The sequence below is a fragment of the Anguilla anguilla genome, chromosome 19, assembly GCF_013347855.1.
Source record: "Anguilla anguilla isolate fAngAng1 chromosome 19, fAngAng1.pri, whole genome shotgun sequence".
Classification (NCBI taxonomy): Eukaryota; Metazoa; Chordata; class Actinopteri; order Anguilliformes; family Anguillidae; genus Anguilla; species Anguilla anguilla.
The window spans coordinates 12999784-13012351 of NC_049219.1; the positions used below are offsets into that span (position 1 = coordinate 12999784).

General features: G+C 50.6%; 1 protein-coding gene across 12 annotated transcripts in view; it reads left to right on the plus strand.

Moving 5' to 3' along the window:
• The window catches only part of LOC118219161 (SH3 and multiple ankyrin repeat domains protein 3-like), a 195274-nt gene that overhangs the window by 123381 nt on the left and 59325 nt on the right, over window positions 1-12568 (plus strand). For all 12 annotated transcript variants that reach the window (XM_035402121.1, XM_035402114.1, XM_035402117.1 and 9 more), the window contains one exon: window positions 6742-6920. In XM_035402121.1, the coding sequence (XP_035258012.1) occupies window positions 6742-6920 (179 nt within the window). The remainder of the gene's footprint in view (window positions 1-6741; window positions 6921-12568) is intronic.

The following is a 12568-nucleotide window of genomic DNA, read 5'->3' on the forward strand; positions in this document are numbered from 1 at the left end:
TATACCCTCCTACAGCTCTATACAGTTTTGTCACTTTTTTATCCCTTTCAATAGCATCGCATTATCCAACACTATGTGTTTGTAAATAGATATATATGTAGCTTATTGTTCCCATAGGGAAATTGGTCTTGGTCTCTGTGTTACATTACTGTACATTACATTATCAGCATAATTAGCTCTTATCCAGAGCGACTTACATGACTTTTTACGTAGTATTTACATTGTATCCAATTATACAGCTGGATATATATACTGAAGCAATGCAGGTTAATTACCTTGCTCAACAATGGTAGTGTCCTACTCGGGAATCGAACCTGTGTGTGTGGGGTGTCTAACTGAATAATTAATTTGAGGCCATCACAGCTAAAGAAACACTGAGGTATTAATTGTGTGTAATGAAAAAGTGTGGTTACACACTTGCATGCCAAAGCAGGATATTTTTAACAACAAAATAATAACCGTGCTGCCTTTTAACCCCTCTGTGGTGCTTTCATGTTCTCAGATAATGAGTAAGATGTGTAACACTTCAAGGGACATCAGTCCCAAAATATTCCCATATTTACTGATTATGCCAGGTGTTTATGAATCAATGCCGCAAGGGATATAACTCTGGTGTGTGATTTGCATTTCCCACGCCATCCCCAGTTAGAGATGCTTAATTGTAAGGTCAGTTATAGAACGCTTTCCATTTTTTACAGAATACCCCCGGGGGTGTTTTTTCTGTTAGCTGTTGTACTTCCTTTAATTCTCATTCCGTTCCTTTTACAGACAGGCCCCCTCCCTCACTGCGTAAATGGAGAAAAGCACCCTCCTTCATCTTTAACAGACGTCAGGGTTTTTCTCTAGTGTAGCGCGGACTTTGCGGACGCTCCAGTCATCATCATTAGGCTACGATGCGTAGGGGAGAAGGGGATGCAATCACATGGGCTGGGTTAGAATGAGCTCAGGCAAGGAGATGGCAATAGCAACACTGGTTGTGTCAGTCACGCGTGTGTGCGTGTGCGTGTGCGTGTGCGTGTGCGTGTGCGTGTGCGTGTGTGTGTGCGCGCGTGTGTGTGTGTGCGTGCGCGCGTGCGCTCCAACCGCTTGGCCTCTGAGCCTGTGCATTAGTCTGCATGGTCGGCACGCTGGGCCTCATAATGACCAGGCTCTGCGCGAGGCCTCTGGAACTGAAACCCCCTTTAATAGGAGACTGGTGGGCTGCAGACTGAAATAGAAATAGACGCCGCCCCGGTGGCTGGCTGCTTTGGAAGGATAAATTGTGGCGACTGTAAGTACAAGTTCCAGCACTGCGTGGGATGCGTGAAGTCAGGGTCCTGTGCAGTAAATGCTGCTGACTGTTTATTTGCCTGTCTGGAGACAGGAGGCTCCAGCAGGAGGAGCGCTTGAGGTTTCCATGGTTACTGCGATGCATGTGTGTAATTAATCCTTAATTGGTGTCGTGTTACAACATGGGTGTTAGACATGAGAGTTGGGTAATAGGTCATTTGCTTTCTCTGTAATTTAAGAGCAGATGTGCTTTTGTTACTCTTCATTAAAGCATAAGAAATGTTTTTGGAGGGAATATTCTGAGAAATATTGGTATCGGTATGGAGTTTTTCTGCTTTTAGAATGTGTTCAGTGCTCAGTCTTCCTTATATTTTCAATACTTGGATTCATGACTTTCTTTTTTGGGATCAGATGGGCATAAAATAACTCGGAGTAAACTTGAATGGTTTCATTGATGGATAAAGGGGGAGAACACATTTCTGTTAAAATGAAGTAAAAGTGGTGAGCTGTGGTTTAGAAAGCATAATGAACGGGTGATGGATTGATGCTTGTGGGATATCTGAGCCATGCAGATGGTCCCTTTGAGGTGAATGTTGGAAAAGGACCAGACACTGGTTGCATGGAACAGTAGACTGACCGGCTGAAATCGAGTTTGCAAAGAGCAGGAGCCTGATTGGCTGATATCCACTTAGCACAGAGTCTGTCCTGCTGATATCCACTTAGCACAGAGCGGGAGTCTGTCCAGCTGATATCCACTTAGCGCAGAGCAGGAATGTGCCCAGCTGATATCCACTTAGCACAGAGTAGATATCGGCCTGGCTGATATTCATTTAGCAGAGCGACAGGCTGATATCTGCAGTCATGAGCCCAGGGGGGCTGGATCTGCCTTCTGATTGGCCGGCGTGCCGTTTGAGCCCTGTCTGCGTGCGTGTGGAGCCGTAATGGCGGCCGAGGGGAAACGAGGGGACTGAGCTCCTCACCTTCTGGAGGAAGGACAGCTCCCTGCTTATCCACGGCGAGGGAGCTTAATTATCCTCATTTGAATGTGCTTACTCAGAGGGCATGCTTGTCCAGTCATCGCTGATAAGCAACCTTATGTGACAAAGTTTTAAGATTACTCCCCAACAGGGAGGGGGAGGGGGGGGGGGGGAGAGCTTTTTTTGGCTCAGTCAAATCCTCGGCTGCAGGGCTTTTGATGTTCACACAGACAGGATGAGAAATGACATGGGCCTTTTGTCTGGACTTCAAACGTGGCGAGATTAGACAAGACGGGCTAATCTCTCACGGCTGTTTTTAAGATGCGGTGCCCCTGAAAGCATTTTAAAAACGGCAAAGTACATTCCGGTAATCCGTTTTTTATAAAACCCCGTTCCATTGATTTCCCCACTGCAGCTCATTCCACCTATGAACTCGTGCACGGATGATATTAAGATGTGCAGTGTTATGCGGTATATGAATATCAGTAGGCCCAATCCACAGCGCTGTGTTTCTGATTATGCTTGCAGTACAGTATTATGGCCGCTAGTGTATTGAGCCAAATAGACCCAAGCTACACACTTTTTCCCCGCCTGCCACCCTCTGAACCTAAAAACCTACGACCGGTTTGCGGTTCATAGAGACAGTCTGATTCTGCAATATCAGTATCTGTTCAGTTTACAGACAGAAGAGTGTTTGCTCGTTTTCTTCACTCCGTGATGCTGCGGTTGCAGTGGCTGCAGATCAGATGGGTCTGAATGATGGAGGAGGTCGTGTCCTGTGCCTCCACTTCCACTGTCACCAGCAGTTACTTTCCCTCTCTCTCTCTCTCCCTCCTCCATTTTCTCCCCCGGGACAGCGCAAGCCAAGGCACTGAATTCTGATGGGCCAGGGCAATCAATTTCAGATGAGACTTTGCTGACCGACGCTATAACGATGACAGTGTGCACACACACACTCACGTGCACGCACACACACACACACACACATGCACGCGCACACACACACACACACACACACACACACACACACGCTCGAGCAGACACACAAGGCCATGCTATGGCAGCACCATCAGATCATGGCCATTGTTTTTACGCTGTTCGGTTTCTCACCTTCCGTTCACTCTGCGTCCCCATGGCAACCGGTGGCTGAAGGTAATGGGGTGTTGGAACTCTGACCCTGGCTGTTTTCAGCTGGTAAACATGAGCACAAAGTCTGCTTCACAGAGGCTGAGAAACACTCTAACGGTTCAATTGCTTAAAAACCTGTTTTAGTACGGCTCGCTTGTGTTCTTGCATGTGCATGTGAACCATTGAGGTCACCCTGTGTATCACCAAGGTAACGAACGCTGCTTACAGTAAATCCAATGAGAGAGAAGTTTTGAGACCAAGGATCTGATCAGCAAGTAGAAAGAAGAAGAATACGTTGCCAAGGTGACTAGATGCCAAGGCAACTAGATGCGTAGAATGTCCGAAAAAATGAGATCTGTCCTCACGGGCGTCATCGTCATCGTAAGCCTCCAAGGATTCAAGGCAAGGGACGTCTGCTGTGCTAGATGGGACCTAATGCGCAGCTTCTCAAACACAATGTGCTCTGTGCTTTTATGACACACATTGAAAGCTCTTGAAATATCTATATATGTATGTATTTATATATCTATTTATGTATATGTCTTCAACATGATGTGGAGATATCACCATGCTGTCCACAGCACGAAGCCGTCAGATTTAGCAGTGAGGGAGCAGGGGGTTATTTTGGGTTGGGTTTGGGTTCAGGATGCCGTCGTTCTCCCCCCGCTTTCCCAGTGTAATGATTAATGAAGTCCCTTTTGACCCAATGGCTATCGTTCCAGGTTAGCACATGCTAATGACAGATCGATTTCCTCTCGTGGCATAAAGAGTTTGTTGCCATGGAAATGGATATTGTGCTGTGTGGGCCTTAAGCATTTTAGCTCCTGCAAAGCAGAACTTCCTTCAGGACGTTGACTCCTGGATTTGAGTTGGCTCCGGTACACCCTGGCCAAACCGCGTGCGGTGTTTAAGTGCGTTTGGTGTGCGCTGGGAGGGCGGGGCGGTGACGGCCCTGCTGCTGAAACGCTAGCGTTCAGTCTCAGTGGCCTCTCCCAACGCGCGTTTAAGTAAAGCGGCTTCCCGCGGCTCCTCCCGCCGCGGCTGTCATCTGGCACCGCCGCCGCCTGTGTGTGTGTGTGCGTGTGTGTGTGTGTGTGTGTGTGCGTGTCTGTCTGTGTGTGTGTGTGCGTGTGTGTGCGCGTGCTGTCTGTGTCTCCACTCAGCGCGAGCGCGTAATCTGTCTGCGTTTCCTGTTCCTGAAACAGCGGGAACTCTGCTGTATGTTTTACAGGGGAAGGGGTGGGGGGGGGGGGGGTGTTCTGGTGTCTCATAGCATTAGCTTTTTGCTAATGTTCAGCAGTAGTTTAGAGTCTCCTCTAAAATAATCAACTGAAGAGCAAAGACGTGTTCAGGTTCAGTCTTTGCCGTTTTGATTTTAAAGGACTCGTTTAACGCAAAGCGTCACGGTCCTGTTCGTTCCCAGTGTGATGATGAAGTTATCCGTTATTTCACACCTGGGAAATGTGGGAACTGTAGTAAATATCTTATGAGTACGGAAACAAATTTAAGAGTTTTCACACTCAAATGAGGTCCAAGATTTAAGGTTTTGTGCAATGTCAATAAAGTGCATTGCAGAAAGCAGTAGTGGCGGATTGCTTCTCAGATAGCACCCTCCGGCTTTCTAATTGGAGATCATCCTGAGGTCATTTAGGAGCAGACACTCTCACGTGTACTCTCAACAGTTTTTATTTTACATTTCTGTGCATTTAGGTGTTTAAGCTCTGGCTGAATGTGAGGCACAAGAATCGTTATTCATGAGTGGATATCATTTGCTTGCAAAGCACACAATGCTGTGGGAGAAGAGTGCTTAAGAGTGGCTGTTTATTATGAAGCTCAGGCAAAGCTCTGTCACTGAACAGGGCAGGATCCAGCAGCCGCAGTCAGCCTGTCTGTCTGTGTGACTGCCTGTCTGTCTGTGTGACTGTTTATCTGTCTGCCTGTCTTTCTGCCTGCCTGCCTGCCTGCCTGCCTGTTTGTCTCTGTGTGTCTGTCTGTCTGTTTGTGCTTGTCAGTTCTGTGTCTTTCCTATCAGGGTCCTGTGTGCGATGGCCCACATCCTGGTGTTTTACTGGGTCAGAATCACCCCCTCTCTCTCTCTCTCTGTATTTTCTGTTGCGTGAATGCACTGCACCCTCAGCTCAGCCGTTGGCACTGAACTGAATCTCCTGCTCTGTATCCCTGCAGCAACTGTGAGAGGGAAATAGAGGTGAGGTAAAGGAGAGGGAGGAGAGGAAAAGACTGAAGGAGAGTGATAGAGCGAGCGCAAAAAAGGGTGAGCGTAGAAGACAGGAAGAGTGAATGAGAGGGGAGGAGAGCGAAGGAGAGAGCAGGGGTGAGAAAAAAAGAGGATGTGTTTGTGTTTGGGATTGTGTTTGATTCAGCTGAGGGGTTGATACATTCCTGACTCACGGAACAAGATGCTGAGGAACACAGTGACAAAACGCACAGGCACACGCACATGCTCAAATGCGCGCAGACACACACGCGCACCCACACAGACACACGCAATCACACACAGCTGATCTTGCAATAGAGCAGGAGAGAGGGAATGGTGGAGAAACAGAGGGAGAGAGAGCAGCCGTTGTGATGAGAGTGAATGCATTAGCAGTAGTATTAGCGATAGCAGTAGCAGTAGCAGGAGCAGCAGCAGCTTTAGCAGTCACAGCAGCATTGACAGTAGCTGTAGCGGCTGCAGTAGCGTTAGCTGTAGCGTTTGCCGTAGTAGCAGCAGCAGCAGCAGTGATGAATGGGAGAACGGTGAACCGGCAGCCTGCAGCTCTCTTAGCATTCTCTGGCCGTGTATCTCAGGCGCGGGCGGTGTGAGGTGGGGGAGGAGAGGAGGGGATAGGAGAAGAGTGGGAGGGAAAAGGGTAGAGGGTGGGGGGGGGGGGCGGGAAGGGACAAGCGGGGGTGGGGCACAGGGCCAATTAAGCGAGCGGGACGCCGCTTTTACGCCCCGCGCTCCCCAAAGAGCTGTTTTAGGAGCGGGAGCTAAAGCGGAGGGGGCGGGGAGGCGCGGAGAGGAGGGGGGGGGGAGGCGGGGAGGAGAGGAGACGAGGGCAGCAGCTCCGCGCATCGCTCTCAGTGTTTCGCAGGGCTGGATGGGAGCAGGAGCACGAGCAGGAGCCGGAGAGAAGCGGGGACCTCTCAGCCCCCCTGGACATGCGTGACTCCCAGCCCGGCCCCCGCCTCCCGTAGGGACGCGCGGCGCGCTGGAGGAGGAGGAGGAGGGGGGGGAGGGGGGTCGCTCCCGCGGCGTCCCGGCCCAGGACGGGGGCGGGGGGCCGGCCCGCGCCATGCCGGTGACCACGGGACTCGGCTGCCAGCTGCCGGGGATCACCACGGTAACCTATGTTTTCGTTTACAGCCCCAGCACGGTCCAGCGGGAGCCCAGCCCCCCTCCCCAGCCGCCGGCCCTCGCCGGGCCCCGGGGCCCCAAGAGGAAACTGTACAGCGCCGTCCCCGGCCGCACCTTCATCGTGGTCAAGCCCTACACGCCGCAGGGGGACGGCGAGATCCAGCTGAACCGCGGGGAGAGGGTGAAGGGTGAGTGTGCCGATGCTAACGCTAACGCCTCAGACCTCTGAACTCCAGGGCAGCAGAGCTCTGGACCGGCCCTCCGCTGCTGCTGTAGCGCCTGTGTGTGTGTGTGTTTGGAGGGGCCTGCATGTGTGTGTGTGTGTTTGGAGGGGCCTGCATGTGTGTGTGTGTGTTTGGAGGGTCCGGCGTGCGATCATGTCTGCTGGGTTGGCTGCGGGGTCACGGCCGGACAGCCAGGCGCGGCTCGTTTGGGGACACGTGGGGGAAGCAGGGGCGTGAACACACCGTCTCTTTCCCGCCGTGTCCCTCAGGAGCCGCCGCGCGCTGGGATTAAAGCAGCTGCCCGTGCCCTTTCTCCCTCTGAAAGAGGAGCTGTAAGCGTCCTGCTGAAGCTGCTAACGTCTGAAGTTTTCGGGCCGTGTCCTCCTTAGCTGGCCTCTGGAACACGCCGGTGTGTAGCTTTAGCAGTGCTGAAGCCAGTTGGGTCCTGCACGTGTGCCCCGGCACTCAGTGAATCACTGGAATGGGGCTGTTTGGGTCTGAGATTTGTTGCCTTGGCTTTATTGAATCAGAAGAGGTTAATGGGAAACCCGCTAACTGTGTTTATGTTGAAAAATACCCCGGCGATGGGCTGTGGATAGATTGGTGCTGTTTGGTCTGTTACCTAAAAAAAACGTTCCCATTCAGAATGTTGGCAGGTGAAAAAAAAAAAAAAACCCCATCGGATTAACCTGACTGATATGCCGTGTGCTTTGTGTTTTTTTGTTTTGTTTGTTTTTTGTTTCACTGCTTTTCATGTGCGTCTGTTCTTATCTCCATCCATGCCTCATTCAAGATGATCAGTCTAGTGATGCGGGAGGTAAAGACGAGAATACTTTTTGTTTTTTTCACCTCCACCCACCTCTCTCCTCCTCCTCCTCTTCCTCTCCAGTGTTAGAGTAGAAATCCTCCAGCCGGTCCTGGAATACGAAGTGTGTGTTTGTGTGTGTGTGTTTGGAGGTTATAAGTGGATATATCTCACGTGTCTGTGCATGTTTAGCTATGCATACGTTGCCTCTATGCATATTTGTCTCAACACCTCTGTCTGGTTGTGGTTCTCACCCTGTGTGTGAAATAGCCTCCTTCTGTCTTCTACTGCACGTCTGCATTGTGTGAACTGTACCCGTGTGCAGTGTTATGCTAACTATAACTCGCGCTCAGCACACTCGTATATATTCCACCTGAGGATGCTGTGACTTGTTCACACTGAATCTAAATGGCTTGTGCCACTCCTGTGTACCTTCCCATCGACAGTCTTCCCCTCTGTTCTGACCGACTGAGATCCTTCTATGTTGGATGCTGCTTTGATGATTTGTGTGGACAAAATGCAGAATTTGCCTGCTTTAGAGACTTGTTTGTCTTGAAACTGTTTTATTCTTGAAGTTGAACTGTATATTAGCCATGTAAACAGGTCCCAACACAAGGCAAACCTTTAATAATGCAGTAGAGCATTTAGCATACGTTTGGTTGTTCCCTCTTTTGAGCTATGAACGCTCCCTCTGATATTTCTGTTCATGAAATTCGTGCCAATAACATGTTTCTTTCTCTCTCTATATAAATAATTCATTAAGAAAAAGTATTGCATTTTTACACAAATGTTGTCCTCCGCTACAAGTCTTTGCTGAAGAAGCAAACACATAATATCTCTTTCTGCACAGTTAAAATATTCAGTGTAGAGTCAACTCGTACAGAGTAAATATGGTCCCTATTGCTCTAATATATACTCTTTTAGAGTTCAGTTAACCATGGATGTTTACTGTGTGTGGGTATATCATTATTCTCTGAATGCGTAATATGCTTCATGTCTTTTTTTATCAATGAAAGGAAGAGAGAAGGCTATTAGAGGCATTGTAACAGTGGGGTGTTCCGTACTGTTCCATGGAGATGAATGCAGCCAATATTTCTTCAGTAGTAATCTGCAGAGAGGAGAGCACAAGCATACCCCCCCTTACACACACACACGCGCGCACACACACACACACACCTCCCCAAAAATCTTCGTCACAGCTGAGCAGTTGAGCTCTGCAGCAGGCCCTGTAAATTTGACTAACAAGCCTTGCTGCTGCCACGCCGTGGACAGCAGGGATTATGAAATGGGGACCAACGTGTCAAACCAGAGGCTCTCCACCAATCACGGACTACAATGCTAACTACAAATGTAACAACACCCGCAATAATTGGAGGATTCTTTTTGGCTATGCTAACAAGGGATATGCCTCAAATATACCCAGAAAGCATCTGCCAATTACCATTTCATTTGTTGATGGTACATATGGTTCCTGTCCAGATTTTACACACCCACACACCGTCCTGATGGCTTACAGCAGCTAAAGATTCCCCACTGCCTAATTCCCATAACAGAAAGGGGGCATTTTTCAACAGGAATAAGAGGCTTCAGATAAGGGGACTGCCTGTTCTGTCTCCAAAGCTAGATTGTCCACTTTGATGAGCACCGTTTCGACCCACTCTTTCATACACTAATCTCATCTTTCTCATCTTTTCTCTGGTCTCTGTCCATGCCTCAGACAAGACTGTATCGCTGTCCATCTGAGAAACCACATATATTTTCTCCTTTCTTCCGTCTCTTCGCTGTGAAAGGAATTGGACTGTAACAGATGGAATTTTTTGGGGGGGGGGAGCAATCATGGATTTCTTAAACTAGCTGGAGCTTGTTGCACCCTCTGTGCAGGATTCCTTTGGTAAAGCACCTGGGTGTTGCATGCACCAATAGCAGTAGATGCCCTGATCTCCATATTACCACACTGATGATTTTTTATTATACGGGGGGGTGGTTAGCTTTCCCCTGTTAGATAAGCACACAGGAGCGTTTAGGGGTCTGGCTTTAATTAGAGCTGAACTGTGTTTTTTTCCCATCTGTTCTGTTTCCACCTGTGTCTCACAGACGACCTCAGGTCACATGATGAAGATGAAAGAGTGAAATGTCCCGCCCTAGTCACATCTCCACTAGTGCTCAATGGCTTAATGGAACGTGTGCTAGATCCTGCTATGTACACAGTCAAGGTTTCAGTGCTCATTCAACTCATAGAGTGCATCTGAGCCCGTAGGGATCAAATGCACTCTTATCAGGATAAAACAGAATTTAATTGAGTTGATTTAACATTGTGCATTTACTGTGTGGGTATGCCCTGAGGTTGGAGAGAGGAATGCTGATATGCTGTAGCTCTTTCACACTCTTGATGTGTTTGCCAGGTGAAGCGCGGTAATGCTAGGGTTTGGTGATGGTTCTTGTTCTTATTTGATCGCTTCACCAAGTGCTCATGAAGTGCAGTGGTCTTCAAGAGTACCTGATTATGAGTCACGCTGTGGTTTTGCATCTGTATGGAGTATCAGTGGCTCTTGCTACGTAGAGGTCCTGCATACTTGGTGAAGCATTGCTGAGTGTCTTTCATGGTTGTCAGTGGGTTTGAATTTCAGTGTAACCTTGGCTTTCAGATTGATGCACAGAAGAGCGGGGGGGGGGGGGGGGGGGGGGGTTGTGCGTAATTAAGAGCAGAAGGCTGATTTGAGGTATGAAGCAGGATGGAAGCCTCAATACCCCAACATTCCAAAGGGCACGTTCTGCTCCCGGATCCACAGACCGCAGCTCCTTACGGCTGCGGTTACCATGGAGACTCTGTCTGTTCTTGTCCTCGTCTCCTCCTTATGATATATGAATGGCAGTGTATACTGTACTGTCCATAATATGTGTAAAAATCACCATGCATAAATCACTCTGGATTAGCAAATCTGCTAAGCAAACAGAATGATGTAAAAACAGCAGAAACGGTGACTAATTTTACTGCTTCCAGTTCTGTGCTGTTCTTTGGGTGGGGGTGTGCATTGTGACCCGTCTCCTTGCTATAGAGGGATGGTCAGCCAAGCCAAGCCAGCATCGCAGCCCATTAATATTCCGCTGGCATTAGAGTGATGTAACGCATTAATCATGTTTGTGCGTTCCTAATCTGAGCCGGGCGTGTGCAGTGGGGCTCATTCCTCCGGCCGTCTGAAAGAGGAACGGCGCCACGCAGAGAGGCGGTGAAAGGGGCGTGTGTTTCTGAAGCCACAGCGGCGGTGGCGGCGTGTTTCCTAACGCTAACGTCCCGCAGCTGCGGGTGTTTGTCCAGCGCCTGCTCTCACTGCCTCTCCGTATGCGCGAGTGGAGAGCAGAGTGGAGGGGCAGCTGTGACTGGAGTGGCCTGGCAAAATCTGCGTGTGTGCGTGTGCGCGTGCGTGCGGGGCAGATTAAAGGGGGCCTGTTCCTACGGCTACGGCGGCCTTTGATTGGCTCTGAGGCGACGAGCGCACACTGCGCAGAAGAGTTGCGGGGTCGGACGGCACCGCGCCGGCGTGGGACAGCGCTGCTCGCACACGGCGATGCCGGTGGACCGTGTGCTTGGCCCGCGGGTTGTCGTGTGAGCACGTTGCGCGTTTGATTCCGCGTCGCCGAAATTGTGGCCCGAGCATTTCACTGAAAGCGCTTTGGGCGTGCGGCATCGGAGCGCCCTTTTCCCTGCGTTTGAAATGCGGGGTTTGGATTTATGCACAGTGGAGATGCGCACTGAATACCAACCTGTGTCATTTCTCATCTGAAATTCAGCAACCTTTCAGACACCGGTAGAGCTCCTCCTGATTGCTGAATGTTTAAAGTTTTAATAGGAGCAAAGCTGTTCATTGATATGATGGTGCGTGTTTGGTGGGTACCAGCGGGAGCTGAACGCGGGAGCGGGAAGCCTGCGGGGGATGAGGTCATCACACCGCGGGAGACGCGCGTGCGGGCATGGTTAGAACAGACAGAGAAGCGGTGTGCGGGTGGGGGCGGGGTTAGAACAGACAGAAGCGGTGTGCGGGTGGGGGCGGGGGAATAGACAGAAGCGGTGTGTGGGTCGGGGGGGGGAACAGACAGAAGCGGTGTGCGGGTCGGGGGGGGGAACAGACAGAAGCGGTGTGCGGGTGGGGGGCGGGGGAACAGACAGAAGCGGTGTGCGGGTGGGGGGAACAGACAGAAGCGGTGTGCGGGTGGGGGGCGGGGGAACAGACAGAGAAGCGGTGTGCGGGTGGGGAGGGGGGGGAAACAGACAGAGAAGCAGCCCTGGCCCTCTGTCCGTTCCGCTTGTTCACTTCGGAGACCTTGGAGCTGCTTCAGGCTCTGATGGATGTGCTTCCCAGGCCGCCCTTCACGTGTCTCCTCGCCGGTTCAGGATTTATTTAGTCTGTCAGAAGCCGGCCAATCGCACGCTTCGTACGGCTCGCTGCAAGCGACCAGGAAGCTCCTCTGTTTTCTTTCTCATGCCACTCAGCTTCCGCTCTCTCGCCCAGTGGACACCTGGTCTCCCAGAGCGTGGCTCCAGCTTTGGGCTGTGTAAGAGCAGGGCATCATAGGCTGCACCATCGTAGGTGGGTACCCAAGTGGCTCTGTTGGCAAAGGTCCTTGCCATGAGGGTAGGCTGAGCCCTTTAGCCGGGGCACTGCTAGTTCAGGCAAGAGCTGCTGCATTCACCACGGGTCCAAAGCAATGGTCAGGTGGACTTAAGTCATTCAGTGTTCCAGCTGCACTAGCGCCCCCTAGCTTCCCTCTGGGGACCGAAAGGTGACTGGTTGTTTTCAGTGAGGAATGT